This window comes from Falco punctatus (genome assembly GCF_963210335.1).
Source record: "Falco punctatus genome assembly, chromosome: 4".
Lineage (NCBI taxonomy): Eukaryota > Metazoa > Chordata > Aves > Falconiformes > Falconidae > Falco > Falco punctatus.
Window position 1 is genome coordinate 96,929,218 of NC_137583.1, and position 26,130 is coordinate 96,955,347.

The window sequence follows — 26,130 nt, forward strand, 5'->3', positions numbered from 1 at the left end:
AGCGACTTTCAGTGATATTTAAGGTTTTGAGAACTTATGCCCACATAGGTGCTAGGTGCATGCCAGAGGCAGCATGGCCCTGCCACCGTGCCGCTGTGCTGTGGCTGATGAGGGCTTCCCAGACTCAGGCTAACTCAGACTCATTCCAGCCTCGCACAGGTCCAGCTATGTGGCACTGCACTGGGCAAGCACCTATATCCCAGCTCCCAGTCTCTTCCGAAATGGAAGTCTTCACAGCATGCCTCAGGAACAGGTTTCAAATGCGGCAAAGAGACCAAATCACAGAAAATTCAATTAAAAAAAAAAAAAAAAAAACAAAAACAGAATGGAGGAGCAGAGGACTGGCATGAATGTCTCATGCCTCTGAAGCTGGAACCATACAGGAATTGTCCAGAAGGAGCATGAGTAGATCCAAAGCCCCTTCTGTCAAATCTTTTCTTCAGCAGGTTTACCAGCCACAGCCTTACCATAATAGGTATACTCGTTCCCTTGAGGTGCTTCACAAAGTTCTCGTGAGTTAGAGCGTAATATCTCATCTACTATCAATGTTCAATGGTGATAAAGCTTTGTTTTATCAAGGTACTCTTTCCAAGTTCCCAGACTCTGGTGTATTATTGGATTTTGTGACAGTTATCAGTTATTTAAGTAAGCATTGGTGTTTGTGACTATTTTCAGTCATAAAGTTTCAAAAGGACAGAAAATTGCTACTAGTAATGAAAGGTGATGTTTAAACAATCTCAAGCAAAAGCAGCTGGTTCTGCTGATCTTTTTCTTTCCAGGTGAAAAATTGTTTGAAAATTTATTTGTATGTAGTTCTGGTCATTTAAAAAAAAAACCCAGAAATCTCTCAGGATATAGGACAGTGATCTAAACTCTAAAACCTTTTTTCCTTAAGCCAGTTGCTGCGATGCCATGCAGGCTGAAGAGCCAGGAAAGCTATCGATCTCTAGGAAGTGCATGGCAAAGTGGTTGCACGGATTCTTTTATGCAACCTCTGTATTATGTGTTATGGAAGTAAAAAAATGATGGCGGTAGGAGGAAAAACCATCCATCTTTTATCTAAGCAATACCACTGGTTAGTTCTGAGAGATCCTCAACTAATTACTGCAGGCACTGGAGCTGCAACTATTAATATCCCAGTTGTGGACCTATCCCTGAATATCTTCAATATCAAAGTTGGATACAGTGATAGTATTGTACACCATGATGATGTGAGAACATACACATCATACCAATGGGAAAGAAAGGAAGATTTTTCACCCCTTCCACCTTTCTGTACTCCATTCCTCCAGTAAACCTGCCCTTAATATGCAAGTCTCTAAACTATTTATCAGCAAGGATTTTGTGGAGGCACATCAGCGTGCCACTGCTGTGCATTCACCACATCTGACCTTCACCAGAGAGCTTCATCAGAGAGAATAGTTCTTCAGAACTGGAATTTAATAGTTTTCTTCTCTGGGACTATTTTACCCATGGCTGGGCAAGCACCAGAATGTATGTTACTTGGTTCACTGAGCTGGATATTTTTGACTCAGGGGAAAAAGAGGAAAAGTATAATGCGTAAAGAAGCTACACTGGTTTCATGTTAGTTAATGCAGCTCTGGAGAAGGAAATGAGCAGTCAAGTGCAAAGTATGCAAATAGGACAAAGTTGTCCAGGTAGGACAAGCTCAAGCAGAATATAAAGATTTTCAGAGGGATTTAGATGAACAGGCAAAATGATGACAAATGGAGCTCAATGATAATACATGTGGGACAAATATGCAATCTACTTGAAAAAATAGAGTTCTGATTTATCTCTGTCAGCCCAGGATAGATATGAGGACATCACTGTGGACAGCACAAAGAAAACCTCTGTCAAACTGCAGCTGTGGTAAAAACAAACAAACAAGCAAACGAAATTGCTAGAGTACTTATGGAATGGGGTGGAGAATATGAAAAATATATACATATATATGCACACACACATACACAGATCAGCATAACAGTCTCCTTTGGAATATTACAATATACAACTGTTACTATATCTTAAGAAAGGTACTAAAGGAGGCTCAATAAAGGGTTCAAGAATTATCAAAGGAATGGAAAAGCTATTAAGAAGGCACTTAAAATATTATATTAAATTAGTTATTAATTTAAAAAATCTTAAATTTAAAAATTAAAATTAAAATATTAATTAAAAAATACAGTTACCCATTCAATACATTGGGCATTAACTTGCTAAATGGAAATGTGAAAGCAAGGATGAAGGATAGCTGGTAAACAGAAAAACTTCAATCCAGACTCAACTGATGTAACACGGGGAGGGGAAAGCAGGCTTTACAGCATGCCCAGGAGGTTACGGGAGGAGGGAAAAATATTTCCAAAATGAAGGACTCCTCGCTGGGCACACCTTGTGTTATTTATCTTGATGGACCTCCACATGGTTGAATGAGACCCGTGTTTGCCAGGCCCAAAACTGTTCAGCACTTTATAGGTTGGATCTAAATCCTTGAATTCCTCCCAGCAGCTAACTGGCGTCCAGTGCAGATCCCAGAGCTTTAGTCTGATACTCTCCCATATCCTCTTGGACCGTGTACATCAGAAAGGAGATGAATAGGAGGGAACGTGATGAAAGAAGTTCCTAATTTCAAGAAGAATGCAGTTTGGTTTATTTATTTGGTGCCTGAGAAATATCCCGATCTTCCCCCTGAGGAAAAATGGATTAGCCATTGGCAGTTGCAGTAAACACAAACAAATTATGTGAGTGAGGTCATTATAGTGTTGCAGATTTTCTGACACGCTTCAGTCCTCCTTCCACCACATACTTAAAACTGAAGAGGAGCTGTAGCAGAGATGTAAGGACTTTTTCACCTCTAGATCAATTTTCCGGGTCAGTTTTCCAGGTTTGCACAAGTCAGTGATTTGTTCACCTCTGATGGCTATTTTATGGTCTTAGTGAATAGTTACGGTCCCACTCCTGGTAAATATATCCATCACTGTTGGCTTTTGTGTCCTTATTATTATTTTTACAGCCAAATCAGTGTCCGGAAACCTGTGGGAGTTTCTCCTGTTAGGACTGAGGCATATCACTGGGCCAGCGTGTGTGCCCGCTCTCTGGGCTGTGCCTCTTGTACGAGCAAAGAAAAACTACTCAGTTTGGGTGACTGTCAGATTTCTGATGACTCATGTGTCAGTATGGATCCATATATAAGTATGCAAAGATTTTGAGGTTATAATGGGATATCCTCTGCTGGATCCAATGAGGTTGTGGCCACCCAGCTTGCTCCAATCTACCTCTTACAGACCCACAGCAGTGACTGCTGCCTCCTCAGCTGGGCTGGTAGACGTGCTTATCTCTTGTCTATTTTAAGTCAGAAGTGAACAGGGTGGGCAATGAGTACTAGTTAGGGTGCTGAAAACCATCGTCCTGCAGAGTGATGCGGGTGGAAGAAGACAGTGACCTGCTGGTGGAGATACTCATGTCGCGCTCTCTAACCCACTACAGTCCCTGCAAACTGGGCGAGCCCAAGCAGCAGGGCTCAACAAATGGGGTTCAGTTCCACCGATGTAGGATGGGAATTGATTAAACAGGGAGACCTCTGCCAGCAAATCCAAAAAGACAATAAACTGGGTGGTTTTGTGGTTTGAGCAGCCTGGGACAGAACCTCTTTCACAGGCATAAGGGGACGTTTTTGTCTTCCGCTTTCGGTTGTTCAGACCAGCCCAATTCAGAGTTTAGGGCTGTTTGCACAGGAAAGTCGCTGGCAGGTCCAAGGGCTTGGGAACTGTTGGAGAAGAGCCACTGACAAGTAGATGGGGGTTAAGAAGATAAGGGGTAAAATCTTGCAGCAGCCTAGAAGTAAACTATTTACAAGTTAGTCCTGATGTGTGTAACTTATAAAGCATTACACATTGTTACCTTTCAGGGAAAGAAACGTCGTTAGGCAGGTCTCATTTGTCAGACAAGCCCTAATATCTATTTATACTACAAATGACACTCTTACGATTTATTTGCATGTCAGACAAGTGAGTCAGTAAATCCAGCAAGCCATCTGCCAGAACATAAATGAAAAAAGGTGGCTGTGTTCTCTGAAGGGCTCTCACTGCTATCTTTTGAATTCAGATGTTATACTGGAAAACCTTGTGTCATGTCCTCCAGTGCTGGGCAGCATGTCCTGTAGGGTCTTTATTAGGTGTTTATTTCTGGGGTTTTTGAGATTCAGAAAGTGAACGTGACACAGTTTTTCTTATGATTAGCCTTGTGCACAGAATAGCAGAAAGCAGTTATTTATTTTTTTTTAATTGTAAACAACCTCAGCAGCTTGTATTAAGATATTCATAGCAAATTTACTCATTTCCATCACTTTTCTAGACTGAAAAGCTGAAGCTGTCCTATTCCCTATCCTGTGCCTTACTTGTCTACGAAAGAATGAAGCCATGTATCCCTTCTATAAGGGCTTTGAAGCTCTGCAAGGGCTTTTTATTCTACAATAGATCCCCTGCAGGGTTGCCAACCTGTTCCTTTGCATGGAATTGCCCTGGGCTGGTTCCTACACAGTCCCTGCAGGATTTATTTCCAAGGGGATAACTGGAGTGAGCAAAAAAAGTCAGCTAGAATAAACCTTGCTGTGGGAGTCAGAAGACTGGGGTTCTTTTCTTGGCTGGCCACAGACCAGAGGTTTGCCGATAGGAAAATTACTTCATCTCTATTTTTCTTTCCTTTTGTTAGCTCTTTGGGTTTTGCACTGACTCCTATTGAATGCTTCTACAGTGTCAAGCACAACAGGGCCCTCGCTGCAGATGATACCAGTGGGAAATGTAATAATAAGACTCAGAAATGGCATTTCACAAGACTACCTGCTTCTTTTTCTGCCTACTGCATGGGACTTGCCCAGCACCTGGCGGTAGGGTAATAACAGCACATTTCTTGGGAAAGAAAAAAGCAATATCCAGGGAAAGAAACAAGGGTCAGTTGCTAACCCTTGCCAGTCCTCTCATCTGTGTGTGTAAACCCTGGGACTTGTGGGCCCCATGAAATATATATAAAATCTATAGCACACACTATAATAGGCCCACTTGCTTATTTACAGAGAAGCAGTCCTAACGTTACGTTGTTTTGGCAAGCTCTCTGTTTTATTTCAAGGCTGTGCTCTGCTGCCTGATAATAATGCATATGGATTCGCTCCCAAAGATGTGTGAGGCAGGTCAAATAATTCCCTTTGAAAGAAAAATCCAGACACAGCTGACAGGAGGACATGGTCCAATTCAAAACACTGAAATTGCTCATGGAACTGTTTGAGGAGGTCTTGCGCTCTGAAATGCCTTCATGTCACAAACTCCAGTCCAACAGCTCACAGCTGGGGTCACGCTCTGCGAGAAAATGATGCTGTCTTCTCATTGTCAGTCATCTCAGTAAGTCCCATACAGAGAAAAAACAAAGTAATTGTGTTACAGGAATAGGGATTTCTACATGAAGCTCAGTCAAGAGACTTGAATTTGATTTATGGACATGGCTGATTTGCTCCAAGGAATGATATCACTGAGCAATGTGGACATGAGGCACCTTGCATCAGCTTTGGGGGGATGTAAACCTTTTCCTGGCACAACCTGGGAAGGCAGCATGGGCAAAGTATGACATCCACAGTCCCTGTAAAACAGACAGCCCAGTAATTGGATTTTTTTTTTGAAAATGTACTTTTTCAGGAAAAGCATCATACAAAATAAAATACATTTTTGATGTATTTTCTAGCACAAACACCCAAGACACCATCTGCTAAACTGTAGCATCACAGTCCTCAGAGTAGCTATTTACATAGCTGGAATTCGCACTTTTAAATTGTATTTTTACTGGGAATTTTTTTTTTAACAAACTTTGAGGGCTTTAGGAAAACTTTAGCAAACTTTGGCACAAAATGTAGGGGTATGCTACTGAAATTAGTTAATGCCAGAAGGTTAGGTTTCATTGTTAAGACGGAGGAAAATCGTAACATTGAACAGGAAAGTAAGCCTGACTTCAGAGCCTGAGTAACAGAAACGGGGTGCAGTTTAACAGTATTGCATGAAGACTAATCGGAATTTCTGCCTTGAGCTAGCAGTTCAGCTGGAAAAGGCAGAGCAGGAGAAAGAGCTGGGTGTAGTCACAGAACGCAAGACAGCAGCAGGTCTGTTGTAAAATAAAGTAACTGCATAAAATTCGTGAAGGAAGGAAATGCAGCCCTCCTAAAAGACATCCAGCAGCTCTTCCAGGAGAGAGGGCAGTACTGAAGGGCTTTAGCGAGGCACCGGTGAGACATCACCCGTGACAGTGCGATGTAATTCTTGGTGTCCAAGCTCAGAAGGTATGAGCTCAGACTAGGATCAGCCCAAGACCACCACACGTGGTTAAAGGTAATCAGTTTGTTTAGCCCCAGCAAATGAAGACAGAAAGGGGACGTGCTTACTCTTAGCAAATGCACAAGACCAACTAATACCAGGATTTTAACTTGCCAGTTAGTTCGATCGAGGCTGATTTTCTAATTTTCAAAAGAACTTCACATATTTTGCCCTGGTTTTTAGAATCTTTGTAATCTTTTGTCCTATCTGAAAACCTTTTGTCTGAGAATTGAGTTTCTTTGTAAATTAATAGCATTCAGCAAACATTTTTGTATTTTTTTTAAACCCTTTGGTAACTAATCAATAACATCTGTTATGAAAACCATGGATTAAACCAGAGCCCATAAAATGAAATTGGGTAAAACCAACTTTGTAGTGACACTTGACATGTCTTTGAGCACCCAACCGGTCCAGGCCAGGAAGCAACACGATTCTCTTCTACATGCACTAAGAATGCCCAAATTATATGTACATAGCAATATTATAGTAAAATGGCTATATAAAATCTTTCATACTAGGCTACAGTATGAAAATCTGCATGAATGGGCCATATTTATTTAATGAACAGAGGCCTTACTATTTCAGTAGTCGTATGTACAATTTTAAGCACAAAAGGCTGCATTTTGGTGTATATTTTTAAGAATCTAAAGGATATTGGTTCTGCCTTGGTAAGACCTCCTTTTGACATTTCCAGTGGCAGTATTGCTGTTGGAATGTCTTCATGTCACACTTAGCAGCTGCTTTCTTTGGGTCACATCCAGCCAAAATTAGCCTCTATAGTTCCCAGTCAATGGACTTTCCAAAGCCCACCTGTGCTCCCCTTCATGACTTTTCAGGGAAATTTTCTTCCCTTCAATAATCATGAACATGTCATTTATATTTTATTCCTCATCAGAGCCAGCTTTATAATTTGCAGTTTCCCAAACTACAGAAGGGAAAGACTAAGAATAAAAATCCTCTAGTTAGACTTCCAGACTACTGATTTTTTTTCTCTCACCTAGTTACTACTAGTTACACAAGTGGCAAAGCTGACCCATGAAAAAAAATCAGCACAAAACGTTAAAGATTTATCTTGACTAAGGAAAGCGATGAAGTTTTTAATTTTCTAATTAGGAGAAGGTTTGTTATAGCTATATTATGTTATGAACCAGACTTTCACGGTGCCTCAGCTAACACATTGTTAATAATGCTCTTCTGAGTTGAATATATCCATATGCAAGTTCATACTACTTTGAGTAAATGTCCTAAGACTGTTCTGACTCAGTTCAGTGAATTTGTTGACTAAGACTACAAAACTTACAATCAACTGGCAGATAAAGTACCGACTGCAAAACATCCCCGTCCCACCTACTGGGTTTTGTGCTGATGGATCACTCTATGTCATATAAACTCAGCTGCTAACTCCATATGTTTTAACTGGGGTTTAATGAAAAGCTTTCAAGTATTACAAAATTGCTATGTAATCATCTCAGAAAGTAGAAGTACCAGTGGGTACTACTACAAACAAAATTTATAATTTATATTTAAGTGTTACGTGTTTATTATCTATTTATTATACATGCATATATACAATATATAAAATAACATGTCATTACTATGGCTCGAGTATATTATTATGATATATTTAATATTATGTATTATGTAATGGCATATTGTGGCATATTGTGAAATAAATACTATTCTTGCCACCTTTTCTGCTATTTCTTTCTTTGAACAGAGGAATTAGAAGTGAAAAATATACCAATTACTCCTTGGTTACATAATAGATTAGAAAAAATTTAACCAGTGCAAGAGTAAAAGGAAGGCTTCTAGGAAATGTAGTTCATACGTTATTGTGCTATATATTAAATTTTCTCCTGATGTGTGCACATAGTGCTGTATCTGAGTCATGGCCCAGGAAAACAGTGATCAGCTTGGCCAGCCTCTGATCTTTCTTTCGGGGTAGGTACAGGGGAAGGACCGTCGATTGTTCTTAGCTGGATGAACAATATCGTACAGCAGGCGTTAAGCTGAGTCCCTGTCTTCTCTTTGTTTTCTTACTTGGGAAGAGGCACCATGAAGCAGGTTGCCCTTCTAGGCTGGGTAGCAGTGGACTGAGAAGAGTCTCAGTAGTTTTTGGCTTGGCTTGTCAAGCAACCAAAGTAGACGCCATCAGGCACCCTCCCACCTTCCATCAGAGAGCAGGAGCTGTTGTCAACACCACTAAAACCCCTCCTTTCCCAAGTATATTTTTTACCTTACCGATAGTATATGGTGCTTACATGGTCTATAGATAGTAAGTGTGACTGCGTTTTATGCTGTGACTGTAAGCTCATGGCTGTGTAAGAGTAATTTTCAGGGACACATAGATGTTTCAAGCAGATGTGTATTAAACATAGAGGAGTATTATGGATGATCTGCAGTCTGAACTCAGTATGTTTCTTCTAAGCATGTCTACTTCCGTAAGAGAACTCCATAGAAGGACAAATAAAATCACGTCTATTTCTTAAATACAAGGTATAAAATCATGCGTTGCACTGCTCTAAGCATCAGATTACAACACACTGAGTAACGAGCAAGACTGTTTTAAGTTCAGTTATTACATGAACATAGCAATAAACAGATTTAAACTTCGCTGCATTCTTCTAAATGGCTGGGTAGGTGGAGGTATCCCTAAAAAACGTACGAAGTTTGTGGCATTCTCCCAGTCATGGTGCATGCCTTAGTGCAACAATTCAACATAGTAAAGAAATGAACTAGGCGACACATTTCCACAACCTCTCAGCAGTGTGCTGGCAAGAGTAGGAGTTTTTGTTTCTTATTTCAGCGTGGTGCTGCTGCTGCTGAAGAAATCTTAAAATATGTTGAATTCTGAATTGATAGCCATTTTTCAGTGCCCAATGGAAAATGTAACAAAGGTAAAAGTGTCAAACCCTACCTTGTAGAACTGGGACAAAGGTACACCTATGTATTTAATCAATAATTATAGATGAAAACCTAGTATTTTAGGACTTAGGGAAACATATAGCTACCCGCAAGAACTCAGAGAAAAGGGACTATTATTGTATATTTTTAGTCATACCTGGAATCCTACTGAGGGCAAAGAGACTATTTCTATGCCAAAGGCATTGCAGGTCTGATTGTTAGACCCACTGCTGAGAAACGCTGAGCACTCTTGAAGCTCCTTTCAGCAGTGGTAATAACATCTCAGTGAAGATGTTTAAAGCCTGCAGGATTGAGCTCATGGTAGGAAACTACTGACAGAGAAGGGGAAACGGGAGAGGTGAAATAGATATTTTTTTTCTTAAAAAAAAACCCTTAAAAAATAGATTTTTTTCTTCTGTTTTTGTATGTGCATGTGTATGTTTCTTTAATATCAGAATTACATTAGGATATTTTCAGTTTTAATCAGATCAATTTTAATATGACAAAAATCCAAACTGAAGTTCTAAGTAGACAATTAACCAGGGTCTAGTCTGTGGTAGGAAAAGAAGAAATAGGAACAGTGATTTTTAAAATTCATGTAGGAAATAAATTTAATGAGAAATACATTTAAAAACTCTTAATGTCATTTAAAGCCTTTCTTTATGTGTAATGTTAAAACTATATGCAAGATACACATTTTTAAGTTCAGTCTCATTGGATAGCAGCCAAGAAATGCTCTTAACATTAATTAACTAATTCATATATGCTATCAACTACAAACTTGTAAATCATTGTACAATACTTGGGGGAGGAAAAAAAAAAGAAAGAAAAACTTGCTCTTCAAGTACGGACTCTCACATGTGAGCCAGGTGTCCTGTTTTGGAGATGACCTGAATACACCAAGAATGTGTCACCCACAGATAATTTTTTAGCCTACTGAAGAAACAGTAAAGAAACTACAGTGCTTTGGGCAAAAGCAAAATACTCATTGTATTTTGTATTTCATTCCAATAGAAACTGGAATTAGAGATCAGAAAATTCAGATAAGATTTTCAAAAGTGGCTTCCAAGTATCAGAAATTTTATTCCTTGACTGAGCATGGAAAGGCATGTGGCCTGATTTTCAGAGATCAGAATTTTATGATGGCAGCAACCTTCAGAACTTTGTGGGGTTTGTTTCGTTTTTTGATTGGTTTTTTGTAAGAGAGTCTGAAGTGTTAAGTACAGAATTACAGAAAAAAAGGTGCAAATATTTAAAGACACATCAGTATTTGTCCAGTCAGTGTTGCAAGGCATAACTGACCTGGATACCTGGGTGAGTGAGTAATTATTGGAAAGATTAAGGTACGTAAGTCACTTCTTGAAGGAAGGCATAACTGTGTCATTACTTCCGCCTTGTAAGACCTAGTGGAACGATATGTGAACGCATACAACATTTTTCTAATTGATGGCCTGATTCTTCTAGTCATCTGAACTCACTTTGGTAGATCAAGTCACTTCTGTCTAGGTGCCTGATTACTGACTTGGCGGACTTGGGGATTAAATGCATTAAATTCTAAGAAAACTTGGCTTTAAACTTTTACAGATAATTTTGTCCTTCACATGCCCTCCCAAAAAATCAAGGGGTGTTTTCCTTACAAAAGAAACATATTTGATTTGAAATTGCAAAGGGGCTTTCAGCAGGGGATGATCATGTCATTTTCCAGAGCAGAAGTGTGGTAGGAACCATTCTGGTATGTCTGTGTGACCACCACCATATGACTTGTTTCATGTCACTTTTGTTTATTTACATTAAAAGAACATGAAAGTTGCATATTCAACTGCTCAAAAGCTAACGCATGCCAGAATGAGGATGGTGTGTACAACCATAATTCAGCCCGGTTGTATAAATCAGTTGTTACATAGTATTTTAAGCACACGATCAAATGCTGGGTTTCCACTGGATCTTTTCCACGCTCAGTGAATGGGCAGCTAGTCAACATTTATTTTATTCTCCCAACTGAGTGCAGGACTGACAGCGAAATTAGTTCAGCTGTGGCACAATACAAAATGATAAATTTCCTCCACTCGAAGGATTCCTCTGTGGAAAGCATTTTTGTCTCACTTTCGCTGGAATAGCTGACCGTGCAGCACTTCTACAAACCTGCTGTGCACAAAAAATAAACCCTGCACCATTAATATCCAGCTGCAAAGATCTGGGCTGAATTCACTTTCCCAGCCTTTGTAACCTTCAGTGTAACAGTAAAACCAGTGTTTTCTACAACAAACTGTCTTCTATTTGTTAGTTTTAAGCAGCCAGTACAGCTGAGAGAAGAGATAATTAGTAATCTCCTCCTTCATGTTCAGTATCCACAGAGTTGTAAAACCAAATACAGATTTACTACCTTTGTTCAGGCCTATGAGGGGCAACAGGATGGATCAGGTACTGCTGAGTACCAAACCAGGAGAAATGGAGTGTACACAAAGGTGTGGAATTACTTGTTAAGAAACAAGCAAGCAGTTTTTCTTCCAAGAACTCTAATTTTCTGAGTTGGCCTGTGTTAGCTTTTGAGCAGTTAAATATACAACTTTAATGGTCTTATAACATAAAATGCTAATGGTTTATAACCTTTCAGATAAAATCTTGAGTTTTCTGTTAATTTTTATCTGGGTGCCATTGGTGGGAATCTGTGTTGCTGGAATGTGAGAGCAGAATGTGGCCTTAGATACTCTGGGGCTTGGTCTGATGTTAAGAAGTATTACAGAATATAAGATAAACATTTTTTTACTGCTTCCTATGCTTTGAACTGGTCTACAGCAAACATTTTTTTAATTACCTCTAATTCTCCCTTGGCTTTTTTCATAGATCTTCCCACACTAATGCCTTCCGTGCCAACTCTTAAACAGTTAAGCTGAGGCTAAAGCCTGACTACTGTGATAAAAGATATCCAAATTTCACCTGCATGTACAACTCCAGAAGATTTCTGATTATTTTTTTCTTCTTCTTCTTTATTTTAGGACAATTATATGCAGAAAGACGGGCAGCAAACAGCAGAGCGTGAAAGCCATTGATGTTAAAATTGAAACCGATCCCTTTGTGAATGACCAATATGATGCTTTTTGTGTAAAGGATGAAGGTCAGCATTGATAATACTATTGAAATAATGCACAGTCATCGCTGTCTTGTAACATTAAAAGTTTTGCCTTCAATTTTTCTACTGCTGAGAGGCAAAGAGGGAACGTTAAGGAATAAATCTTTATAGTAATCACCCTCTAGGTGAGCCAACTGCTGCAAAGACTTGGGTTGCAGGAAATAAATTGCGTTATCTTTTGCCTTTGCTGCAGTTTAGCAAGTTCAAACGGCACTACTGATCTGAAAGAACCCATTTTGGTGTTCACAGAACACAGTTTACAGAAAGAAATATACCTGGCACCAGTATAACCTGAAGCACCTCCCATACTCAGCACTGTAACTGAATGTAACTCAGACAGCTGGCTTCCAACTGCGGAACACCATGCTGTTCCATATCTATCCATTTACAACATTTGTATGCAAATAACTTTATTGCCTCCAGATTAGTTTTATTTGGGGTTTGTTTTGTTAACAAGTGTAGACCAGCATGCTAGGGACACTGATATATCGTGGATGATTCTGAAAACCAAATTATTTCCAATGTAAATTGATGCTTAAACTTTCTGATATTCAAATGGTGTAGCCCATCCAGCAAAGCTGGATTCTGAAGGCAAAAAGCAAAATGTTACTGGTAGGCAGGGTTGTGTAAAGAAGTTTGGGAACCCCTGAAACACTGTTGATATCTGCAGTGAAGTTTTGCATCTCATTTCCAAGAAAAGCAGGGACAAGCGGGTGGCATTTACTGAGGAATAACAAGTTCACAGCACGGGGGTGGGCATTTTGATAAACAGTGGCAGCAATGGGAATTAAAACATGGTTGAACTGAAATGTGGAAGAGGTGCTGCTATTTGGTGTGCACCTAGTCAATGACAGTTTGACCGACCATCGTCTCAAGCAGCCCTCGTGATACCAACCCCAGGCTCCGTGCTGCTGTGAGTGATGCCAGCGCCGTCACCCTGCTGCTAGTGTTGTCACACAAGCACCTTTGTGCTGTCTTCCATGCTGCTCCTCACATATGGGAGCAGCTCCCTGTAAACATCTGCAAAACTCTCTCATTGTCCTCCTTCAAATCTCCCTTTTGTCATCACCCCCCGCCTCGAGAAAAACCTTGCCGTGGGTGGGACAGCTGCGGGAGGCTGAAATCATTGCTCTGGCCGCTATTGTTCCATTGTGCCCTTGTGCTCCCCTGTCTCTCTCCACCTGCCTGTGTCTGAGCTCACACGTAGATGCTGGGTCTCGGGGAAGGAGCTGTTTGCCTTTTGCATTTGGTCACTGCTGGCAGTAAAGAGGCAGTAAAGGTGATGATAAGAATGCAGTCTGCCAATGCTAGTTGGAAGGGAATGCTGCACAGGACTCAGAAACTGCGTATCTTTTGCCTTTGCTTTATCTTTTTGCTATCAGGGGAAAATTTGGCTCTTTGGCAAAGAAGAGACAATTTCTGAACAACTTGTTTCGTACAAGTCAGGGCGTTTCCTGGTGACGGAATGGGATGATCATTCCAGTGTACTCACCCAACAGTCCTTACACACAGAAACATTTCTGGATGACAATCCAGTCCTCTCTTCTTTGAATATATAAAACATTTTGGACGCAGAGTTGATGTTTGAATAGAAAGGCTTAAGCAAATTTGTGTGGCAGAGCCTCGTCTGCAGTTGGTATGAAAAGAGCAAAGTCCAGAAAGGTTAGTAGCCCTAACATGCAAGCATAACACACAGTAATGCAGGATCAGGCTTTTACAAATACAAGGTAACTTTTTTGTGCTTCTGAAATGGATTTTTTTGTGCGCACACAGAAAAACCACAGCGATCTTTGATACCGGCAGTTATGTTTTACAGGGGACCGGTACTAAGAGTTATGATTGACAGGGAGAGATGTAGCTGTAATGTTTTATGAACACTGAGTATAGCCGTAGTTTTCACAGTACAGAGAAATGTTGGCTGACGAAAGAGCATGGTATGCCTCAGGAATGGCACTTCCAGTTTGGGGAAGTAAATACCCAGCATAAAGCAGCAACAGCAAACCCTGCACCACAGCCTCAGGCACGGTGTGTCTGTTCTGTCATTTTGTACCTGCAGCTACTAGCTGCGCATCTAAGTTATGACTAGTGACTTGTTTCTTATGTGAAGCCTCCTGAGTTATTTCTTTCTTTTAGAAAAGTGGACGTTGCTCTTAATTGATACAATTTCAATGATAATACAGTACTACAATAGCATTAATACCTATGTATCAAGTACAAAAAGCAAGTTGTTTTGCCCTGCCAAAAGTGATAAATCCCAGGTTTCTTGCACTGAGACCGATGTCCCCATGCAAAATAACCAAAAGCCCTTTCATTTCTTCCATATCCATCCAACCAATAATCTGCAGTTCCATATAAAATTCATCTGGTTCTTTCTCCATTATTTCTTAACCTCACCCCCTACCTTCAGGGCTCTTCCAGCTCCATGCAGGGTCCAGGCACAGCCGGCTGGGCAGGGGGCTGTGGTGCTGTGGCTGCCTTAGGGATATGAATCCGTGGTTTGCCCACCTGTATGCAGTGCAGGATGGCTGGCCAGCACTGCCTGTGGGGACAGGTTACAGCTGAGTCCTACCTGTGCCTGTCCCCGTGGAAAAGACACACAGCTTTGGCTCTTTCCTCTTTTAAACTCACCAAAACGAGCAGACACCCAGCAGCTTGCCCTCGTTGTCGCGCTTGGCTGGGCTCAGCCAAAGGCTCAGGCAGCCTGGCAGGCTGAGGATGGACAAGGGGAATGGGCACATCAGCCTGCTCTTCTTCAGAAACTGAAGCTGATGGTAGTAACTCTTCACAACTCTATTTTCGGTTCTTCAGGTTGTGCAAAAGGCATCTCAAACCACCATGAAACTTCTAGTACAAACCGTCACAAAATTCCCTCCTTAGGCTTTGATTTATAATTAATCTTTACTCAGTTAACATTTACCATGGAAATTATTTTGGTCGAATTGCTTAAGCACATGCCTCGGCATGCCTCAACAGCCGGGGCAACACTCAGATGCCAGCAGCAGCTCCGGGCGTGCTCGCAGGATCAGGCTTTTACAAATACAAGGTACCTTTTTTGTGCTTCTGAAATGGATTTTTTTGTGTGCACACAGAAAAACCACAGCGATCTTTGATACCGGCAGTTATGTTTTACAGGGGACCGGTACTAAGAGTTATGTTTGACAGGGAGAGATGTAGCTGTAATGTTTTATGAACACTGAGTATAGCTGCACTTTTCACGGTACAGAGAAATGTCTTCTCAGTTTCTTGCAAACAAATGTTTTACACAGCCATTAGAGTAGGGAAGATGACTTTGTATCAGCTCAGTATCTACTTAGATCAGAAAGTTGCTCTCTTAGCCCCGAGGGTCAAAAATTACCTAAAAATATATTAGATTCTGCCTGTTCTGAAAATGGAGTATCACACGTAAGTCAGATCTGGCCCACAGAATGTGCATTTATTCTATATCAAAGTCCATAAGAAAATGCCTCAGAGTATAAAAGGGATAAAGCAAGAAAAACAGAAAACTGGGATTCTTCCTACCAGTGTTATTTGATTTTTTCTTTTTTTGTTGTAGGGCTGTATACCATTCGCTTTCATATGTCCTCTCAATTCCCTTTCTTGTGTTGTTGTTTTTTTAAATGCAACAAAGGGAAGATCTCTTTGTTAATAACTCCAAGTTTTAGTTGTTCTTTCTTTCAGTGACCCGCTGATATTTAAAGGCAACAAGTAAGATCTCTATTCCATAAGGCTTTGATTTACTGCCACCATAGAAAAACTAAACAGGCAGCAACTTGTAGTAGCATACAGCATACATGCAAATCAAACTTTGTTAAACACAACTGCTGGCTCTAGATTCCCATCCAAGTTTGATGGCTTATGTACATATTTCAGTTTGCCTTTTTCAGCATTAAGAAAAAAATAAATTAGTGTATTCTATATAGCAAATACATTAAATGTATTTTGCAAGAGCAAGCAAACTGCAATTTGCTTTATGTAATATTTGAACCATTTCTTTGTATTTGCCATGCTTTCCTGTGGATGTGAAGTTTTTCATTGCTACGGTTTTCTTTTCCAGAGCTTTGCATATAGCTGACTGATTTTCCAGCTACCTGGTGATGTCATTTAAACTAATAAATTCTTACAAGCCCTATCTGATGAAAGAGGTATTGGCATCCAAACTTTGGTAGCTTACAAGCATCACTTACATTGGCTGTGATTGAGTTTTGGTTCTTTGTACTCTATTTGTACTAGTATTTTTATGCAAAAAGAAAAAATCCATATATTTTAGTGTCTCTGCAATCAAGAAGAAAAACAAACATCCACACTCAGCTTTCACAGGGCTGAGCATTAAGACTTGGGTTCTCCGTTTTTTTAATGACGAGATGATATCCTATAAATTCCAGTGGTCTCTCTGGAAAAACACTGAATCAGGCAGTTGTAATGGGATGTTTTACGTCAAATAGGATGTTTCATGTCAGCTTTCAGAGCGTGATACATAGTTAAAGTAACAATTGCAGATGATCAGGTTTCAGTAGAGTCCCAGTTCTGCCAGGCGGCAGGAAAGCTGAAGGCTGCATCTTTTTCACGTTGATGAGTTTTTTGCATTCATGTTAGACTCTCCTTTCTGTAGACGGTATTTTATCAAGACACTTCAAAAAAACCATTACAAACTGGTGGGATGCTTGTAGTTTAAATCAAGAAGATGCTTCTGGAGGAGTCTGGACTGGGGAGGAGGGGTGCTGTGTTCTTAAAGTGACTTGTGTCAACTCCTTGACAGAAGTCAGCTGTCACAAACTCCTTCCAACACAGTTTGGAGTTACAGTTATGCTTTGGAGGGGCCATAACTCCTAAAAGCCAATCATGACTTAATGTTGTAATTCAGTTAACAAGAGGCATCTTCTGTCCCTTGTAAAAAATAGTTACCGAGTCTCTAAGAGGTCTGTAACCAGAGTCATCGCTAGCTCTAACATACCCTTGCTCAACACTGAAATTTTTGTTCTGCCTCTTATTCCCATTCATTTGTCAGATGTTGACTCTGCCCTGATTTCTACCCATGTGTACTGAGTTCTTTATTGACTGTGGCGGTGATTTTCACTCCAAGAGACAATCTGTGCCAAAGTACTGCTGACACGAGGATCTTCTGTGTCCTTCAGCGTTGCCTTAGATCTGTGCTGTGCTGTCCCACTGTGTGACCCAATCCATCCTTGCTTACTGGAGGTCAGCTGTCAATGTATGGAGCCCTGTTAGGTGTTTGACCTCATTGTCAATATGTGACAAACCCAGTAAGGGTCACAATGTCCAGAACTGGATTCCAAGTTTCCAGGTCTGAGATGTGACCTCACACATGACCAGGCAGAGCATGAGATCTGCTGGATGGGGCCCAAGTATCAAGCACATCAGGCTCTTCTACTGGGAAGCATGCATTGGGCTTATTTTTTAGCAAGCACTAAGAAAATATGCTGGTTTACTGGAGGGTAGATGAGGGGGAAAGCAGTGCTGCAGATGGAGAGTTCAGCACTGGAGGAGCCCAGTCCTGATCTCCCAGTGTCGCCACCCCAGGCAACCCCTGTAGCCACCTTGACAAAGAGCATTACTGTTCCTCTACATGACAAGCTGCTGCCAACACACCCTCTGTCACGCTTCATGGCCCAAATCTGCCTCTTCTCTTCCAGCAAGAATATGGCCTGAATGCCAGCACTGAGCACAGGCTGTCGTTCCAAACAAACCCATGCTTTGCCAGCTCCTGGTACAAAGGCTGCAGACTAAAACCTGAAGCCTGTCCCCAGAAGTGGCTCAGTTTGATGAGCTGCTGTGCCGCTGTCGCTTCTGTACGTGTACCAGAAAGAACAGGTTTGGTAAAAGGCTGAGCAAGAATTGTCATAGCAACTGAGACTGCAGCAGGATGAGAAGTTGTAAGATGCTGCAACCCAGAAAATTCCTGTATATCTTACATGGGAGAGGACAGCAGCAAAAAGGATGTAGGAACCTGAGTATGTCTTTGCAGGGTATCAGCTTTCCCTTAGGCTTGTCCATGCTGTCACTTAGGCTCTGCAGCAAAGACATGACCTTGCAAAGTCTCATATGAGAGAGTCAGAAGTTGTCCATACAGTGCTCATAAACATCTTTAAAATCTCTGCTTTTCTTTCACGTCACACGTCAGCCGGATCTCTCTTTCAGGATCTCATAATTCTCTGTTACTACATCTATTGCCAAATTTTACAGTAAAGCTCCCTTCAGCTTTCTTCTTTCCTGGAAGGTTATAAAGTGCTTTTTGAATGTGCTTGCCATATTTAACTAATGTGTTACTTTTCTGCTTCCTCTGGCCACAGGATTAAGAAGCAAGGCTTTGTAGATAAGAATACCCTCCAACATATAATTGTCCCATACAGCCCTGGGATCAATACTTCCCTCAGAGCAGATACACAGCTCCCATTTGTACCGATGGAAGTAGCTACATAAATAAAGTACATGAAACGCAGGGGTCTGTGGCCTTCCTATGAGGCAATAAAATATTTTTTTATTCCTTTCATCCACATCAATCTCTATTCATCCGACCAGTTCACAGGAAAGGCATTAGCTGCTAACTGCTCCTCACTTCCTCAGATGCCAAGCCTTCATAAGACTATACATAAACTGAGCTTTGTGTAGCCTCAAGAGCTTGTTTTTTCTGTCAGTGTGTGTGTGCGTAACTCCCACTAACTTCTGAAGCTGTTAGACAGTATGTATGTATGTGTACAGTATGGAGAATAGACTTCAAAGCTTTGACTTCAGTAGCGTGTCCCTTAAATTAGTGGCAAATGCTTTTCACATAGCCAGTTGAGAAGTGGTTAGTCAGGTCTATCAGACAATTTCTAAAAGCCTGATCCAAAAGAACTTTCACAGAACACGGATGTTTATTTCACTACAAGGTAAACAACTGGCAACATAAATACATCAGATTTCTAAATAAACATCTATTTACCTATGCCTGGGTCAGAAGTGGATAAATGATGGGAAAAGCTGCTGCCAGGACTCACAAGGATCTTGCAGAATGTCCCTGGAGCAAAAGCAGGAAAGCCTATGCTTTTGCAGAAAGTAGAGTGAAAAAGCTTTCCTGTCAAAACTGTTACCCACTGAAAACCCTGAGCACGAATTTGTGTCAGTGGAAATGTTGCTTGTAAGATCTCGTGCTGATGCTGTCCTAAAAGCAGACTCCAGTAAAGTACCAAGGATGCTCTTTGAAGATGTTTCTCCTTCTGCTAGGTCTTGGAGGTCACTTCTCCAGCTTGAAAACAAAAGCCTTCCCAAGAAACATAATCTTTGCTTAGCCTACTAAGTAATCAGGGTTTTGTACCAAGGCAAGCTCTTCCAACAGGAGAGATCAATACTAGAACACAGATCTGGCCCTAAGTTTCCCGTATCCCATATAATTACCAGAAATCCTGAGCTATAACCTATCAGCCTTCTCATTTTCTGTTGTTCCTTATCAGGTCAAAAGCACATTTTGAATCTTCAGTATCTTTGGCAAGTGGGACAGTTGTTTGTTTCTTTTCCACAGTCACTAAGGGCTCTAGAACCACTGGAAAAAATCCCAGTGTTGAGAAAGAATACAGAAGTGTTTGTTTGTACCAGCACTGCACACTTTGTCCATTGCGTTTCTTGGTAAAATCATGTTCTTGAATTATAAGGGTTTTGTTGCTTGCTTTGTTTTTCTGTTAGCAAAGCTGTCTATTCCAAGAGGGACTGTAAAAAATCTGGGGGAAAAGGGGACACAGAAACCCCCTCCAGAAGAGCACTTCTGAGAGAGGAAGACCTTTGAGAGAAGAGAAACCGCAATGCTTAGAAGTTCTCTAGATTTTGCCCTACCTGATTAACAATAGCCAAGATTGTTCAAACCTGAAAAAAGAGTTAAAATTCAGTTTACGCTGGTGTTGGCGGTTGTCTGCCCGCATCTTCTCTGCACTCTTCCACGCAACAAAATCTCAAATCAGTTTTGTTGTTGTTTATAGTAAATTTTGCTTCCTGGCTTTTGGTGCTGGCAGCAGAAATATTATCAAACATCTTGTTAGATTTTATATCCTGATAAATCTAGCTCTTCGGATTCTCACAGAGAGCAGAGCTACGTTACCCATGGGTGTTGCTCAGTTGAAGAGCAAAGTCCCTGTTTATTTTAGGGTGTCTCTAACTGAAAATGTGGGAATCTTGAGTATCTGGGAAGAAACTTTTGATTCTGAGAAAGACTAGAAGATTAGAAATAGTCTGAAGAATGGCTGGTGTCCACCTGGACCTTTTCTTCCTGTGAATGTGGACTGGGTTATTGCTCAGCTCCTGCCTGCTTGCTACAGTGCGGTAGACATCAAAACACCAGTCTTAAACAATTTCACAAGCTTTCTTGCCATTAAGAAAAATTACTGTGTCCACGCTTCTGCCTGCCAGTCCCAACCTATCCAAACCTTTGTTAGCCTTTGTAGAAGCAGGCAGAGGAGGCAGCTGTAGGCTGATGTCCTGGGCTGACTTATTGGAAACAAAGCCCCTCAAGATGGATCACTGCTACACATCAATAACATCACGGTTATTCCATACCAGTTACAGGCCAATGTATACCTTCCAAATTACAGCTGAAAATAGTTATGAAGGAGGACAAGGGCATGAATCAGATGAGATGTATGGCTTCTGTTGACATGTGTAAGTTTGTCCTTAGGGTAACTCTTCCAGCCCTGCTGTTAGCACTGCATTTAAAGACTATTGCAAGGTCTCTACCATCTCATTTCTTTTTTCCTTTCAGACAAGCCCTGCGGGGACCCGCCGTCCTTCCCCCACACCATCCTGCATGGCCACACTGGCTTTGAAATGGGGGATGAGCTGCTGTACGTTTGCGCCCAGGGGTATGTCATGGGCAACAAGGAGACAGCGTTCACGCTGCTCTGCGACAGCTGCGGGGAGTGGTACGGGCAGGTTCAGGCCTGTGTCAAAGGTAAGCTCACCCAGCACACGGAGCATTCCTCCGGGAGGTCGCAACCTCTCATCCTCAGCCCAACTGACACGGTTTCAGGCTTGCAGGGGTGTCCCCTGGGCATGTGTGGTCCTGGTGACTAGAGCATCAGCATCTTAGCTGGCCCAACAGGCCTGTTACAATCCCGTTGGTAGATATCTCCAGTAAACCGCAGGAGAAGATAAATTGTTCATACTGATATGAGCATAAAGTTTCTTCCTGGGTGTCGGAAGCCATCCAACAATTTTAAATGGAACTTTTTATGTCATCTTTTTTTTATTTTATTTTTTTTTTAATCTGCTGACTCCATTTCAGGGATTCACCGAGTCTTATCCCAGGGTTATCGCTCAGTTCCTGCCTTCCTGCCTCCTCCTTCCAGTTCGCCATCTTCCTTCTTTCCCCCACCCCCCACCCCCCCAATACCCTTTTTCTTTAGTACTGAATGTAATTTTTAATTACTGGAGAATAACCTATGGAAAGGTTATTAAATACCTGTGTAATTAATATCAGAATCAGCCCCTTTGTGGAAATCAGTTGTTCACGATCTTGTATGCGTTCATTCTGTTTACTGGACACAGTTTGTAACTTTTCAATGTACTTGTTTTGTTTACTCAAGCAATGGGATTACTACGGACATTACAAGAAATACCAGAGGTATTTTTTCCAGAGGAGTTCAAAAGCCATGCCCCGGCAGCATCGGGGAGCCAGAGACATTGTTTACCAGACAAAGTATACAATGCAGGTTTTGTATATTCTCTGCTGTGTTTATTTTCACACGAAGCCACAGAGTTGCTACAGAAATGAGAACTCTGTGTTTCTTCTCACCTTTGGGAACCCAGAGCAAGCACAGAGAAAAGCCGGCGTCTTTTTGCAGCCATGCACTAAGCACGTAAATAGCATCTTGCCTGACCACAGACAGGCTGAGGCTGTCCATGGCTTCATCACCATTTAGCATTACATCTTCATGTGATGCTACGGGCTGAGTCCCTGAGATCGCATCCCCCTTACAGAAGAGTCAAGATGCCGTGGTGGTGCTGTGGCCCCATGGGGACAGGTGTCAATACCTCTCAAGGGCACAGCAGCCCCACATGCAGCTCCCCCCACTTCATTTTGTTTTCTAGGTTAAACTGAGCTGACCATCCTTTAGGTGCTCTTGGATTTTTACTTGGGATGCAAAATGGGCAATACAATAGCTGTCCACCTTTTAAGCCCCAGACTTTGTCCAATGGCTTATACGAAGATAGTTTGGCTGATCTGAGCTTTTACTAGCCCTTTCCTGCTAGTTGCTTTAGTACTTTTGAACTTCTGACTTTACATGTATGACAAATGCCGCTTCCTTTTGGTAAGTTAGGAGAATTAAAGACCTATGTGAGTTAAGAGAGCTGCCCATGCCACAGAAGGTGGCTGCAACAGAATGGCAGAAATACAATTCAGGTTAAAGCTAAGCAGTGAGATGGAAAAGTAAAAAAAAGTAAAAAAAGAAAGTTAAAAAAAAAAGCCCCAATAAAGAGGCATAGAATTTTTATCTCATACCATGCTTTCAGGATTTTTGTCTACAAACTCAACAGTATCTACCCAGATATTCACTCCATTAAAAGGAATAAAAGTGGATTTTCTTATCAAATAACTTCACTCAAGGAATCAGGCTTTTATTAAAAAAAAACATCCACCAGAAGTAAAATTCAAAAGCTCTGAGAAATTATAATAATGACATTTCCTTAATTTAAACCTTCAAGAAAATCCACCTTTATATATTAGTTAAATTTTGCAACAAACTTTTAACTTTCTCCTTGTTTAAACATAAGCTAAATAGTACCATGGGTTCAGATGTGGATGCAATCTGAATTCTGTTTTCTCATTCCCTTTCTCACATTACCCTGCTCGATGCATAGAGCTCACAATTTTTCCAGCATTTGAGAACAGTCATCAGAGTTTCTTACTATTTTTTTCAGAGAGATGTCACACCTTTAAGATGATATTTCTGTCAAAACCAATAAATTTTAAGCAAAGGAATGGGCAGCTGTTGGGTAGCTGAGTTATCTATATGGACTGGAGTTAGCATAGCCATTTCAGAACCTGTATATTCCTTAATGCCCAGGGACTTGCAAGGAGTTATTTTTACTCATGAATATACACCACCAGGCAGTGGATAATCATGAGAAAAGGTCAAACTTGTTCTTAGTAGAAACAGATCCTGTCTGTGCACCAGGGAACCAGATATTCAAACACATCCAAATGGTACAGGCATACAAAAAAAAAAAAAGGATTCCAACACCTTTCTGAACTATTTCAGCTTCCAGAACTATTCTTACAAACAGCAGTTCAGATGCTTTAAGTGAAATACTGCAGGGAGTGGAGGAGGAGATTGGATGCAGAGAAGGAAAAAGAGTATCTGCATCTGATAACCCAGCCGGTCTGAATTTCCTATAAACCACACCAAACTGATACTTCTTTTTCCTTCACTGAGGTTAGTGAAAATGCTAACTTTATCACACATAGAAATAAAACTGTATTACACCAAAGTAAGGCAGGGAAAGAATCAGGCCATTTAAGTTGTGTGTGTTGCACTATTTTCCCTGGATAAATGGTCTATTTCCCCTGTTTTGCCTGAGATTTTCACACAGCCGCAGGGGAGAGAAAAATATTTTTAAAAGAAATAGGAAAGTGTGGCTGTAAAATCACAAACATCAACACTGGAACTTGGGAGCAGATGTAATATTGTGAATTATGATTTCTAAAGTTATTTAAATGTAGACTTCATGCTGAGGGGCTTCCTTTGATTAATGTTTTTCAAACACTTTAAGGACCTGGGAAAGAAAATACAGTATGTGTTAAATTAGTAATTATATATTCAATCCTCCTGATCACAATTTTTCCAGAAAGGAGGCTTTACGGGAAGACAGAAGTGTGTGATACAAGTGTTCATTATTTAAGAAAAAAAGTAAAATAATTCAGCTAAAAAGAACAAAACATGGAATTCAATTAAAAGAAACCTGATTTGCAGTCGACAGATAATTTGGGTCCATAGAAAAGAGGGCAATATTTATTAATTAAGTACTGCAGAAGCCAGCACACACACTGCTTTTTAAGCACTTTGGGGCAAGAGAGTAACTTCCCTATCATGAAGGTTAATGATGGGACTTAATGGAGATGCTATATCCCTGTTGGCAGAGTGGGCCATTCCTGTCCTGACTGGCTGACTTCAGAGGAAAGATGGTCGTGAAGCCACTGCAATGAACATTTAAGTGCTATCTTTAGAGGCTGGTTGGATGATACAATTCCCTTGTTCTGCATCCGTGCTGGGTGAGCAACTGGAACTGGGAAATGGACCCGATGCTCTCACAACAACACAGCTGGACCACAGGGAAAAAACTCCCGTCAGAGGATGCAAAGATATAAGGCCTGTTCCTACATCTGGCACTGTCTCTGAGCCAGGGGCAAGCCACTGGACTGCTCTCTGCTGCTTACTCCACCTCGCGAATGCAAAAGTGATAATGTTTATCCAGCTTCATAAAGCTTTCTGAGACTTGCAGGCATTACAGCTGCCTGTTACTGTATGGGTTGGTAATGGCCACATTCTCATGCCCAGCTGTCCGAGCAGAATATCAGACTAAATAGCAATAATTGGCTTTTTCTCTCGCTTGTGTAGAAACACTGCTTTACATTCCCAGTTGTTTACCCAGAGCAAATACGGAGTCAAAGAACTGTCATCGTAGCGGCGTCTAAATATAGCACTTAAATGTCCTTTGAAGTAGCTTTATGATCATCTTTCCTCTCTGTTTTGATTCAGTCAGAGGAGATACGGTCCACTCTGGCACCCAGGATGTAAATGTACAACGATGCAGCTGGCAGATTTGTAAATTAAATGGAAAAAGTATATTATGCATCAATACACCTATAATCCAAAATAAAATATGTGGCAAAACTTGGCTATAGGCATAGATGAACAAAATAATTTTGGGGTTATATTAGGTGGATTCTGGATAAAGTAAAGTACAGTAAAGTGCGCACACCAGGTAATGGACTGTAATTTTTAGTCAAGATGCTTTTAAAGAAAAAAAGTGTCTCTGTATAGTTAGTGTTTCCTACTATTTCTCATCATGAAAAGACACTGTGTTCCAGCTGAAAACACAGGGATATTCAACCCAACAAAGCAACCTTAAGCAGAGAACAGGGAAATACATGGGTTTTGCAGTTTATTATTTTTGCTATTTCAATGGAGAGAACACATTTGTTTCACAAAATATATCCTGAAGATTGGCATTGTGGTAAGGTCTGAGAGCAGATGTATACATGCCTTGCTGTGACTGTCCTGCAGGCACGGAGACTGAAGTGACTGTTGCTATGTGACACTTGTATTTTTTTCCCAAAAGGAACCATAGGTTCAGTATCAGAAGCATTAATACTAACATTTCAGGATGCGTGTGTGTGTATGTGTCAGGACTGCACTGCATTAGGCTGCGTCCTTGAGAATTTGCTTCCTCAAAGACAGATGAGATGGCTGGGAGATCATGTCACATCTCTGCCCTAAAACTGGCTAAGAAGAATGTCAGATATTTCTCCTTTTCCCTTGGCTATAAGCTTGTGGCAGCTATGAGCTTGTGGCAGGAGAGGTCGTATCTTCTGCACATCTAAGGAATCTCTCCAGCGTCAACTCTTGAATACTTGTCTGGTGTGTTCAGAGCTGGTCTAACCTTCCCGCACGGGGGACTGTTCCTCTGATTTCTGTGTAAGGAGGATTCAGCTGACTCTGACCGCCTCTGAAAGCTCCATCTGCAGCTCCCAGTCTTTTT

At 41.0% G+C, this 26,130-nt stretch overlaps 1 protein-coding gene across 1 annotated transcript in view; it reads left to right on the plus strand.

Moving 5' to 3' along the window:
- SUSD5 (sushi domain containing 5) overlaps nt 1-26,130 on the plus strand; it is a 50,068-nt gene that overhangs the window by 9,307 nt on the left and 14,631 nt on the right. Inside the window, exons 3-4 of the mRNA XM_080385898.1 lie at nt 12,254-12,372; nt 21,131-21,319. Of these exons, the coding sequence (XP_080242024.1) occupies nt 12,254-12,372; nt 21,131-21,319 (308 nt within the window). The remainder of the gene's footprint in view (nt 1-12,253; nt 12,373-21,130; nt 21,320-26,130) is intronic.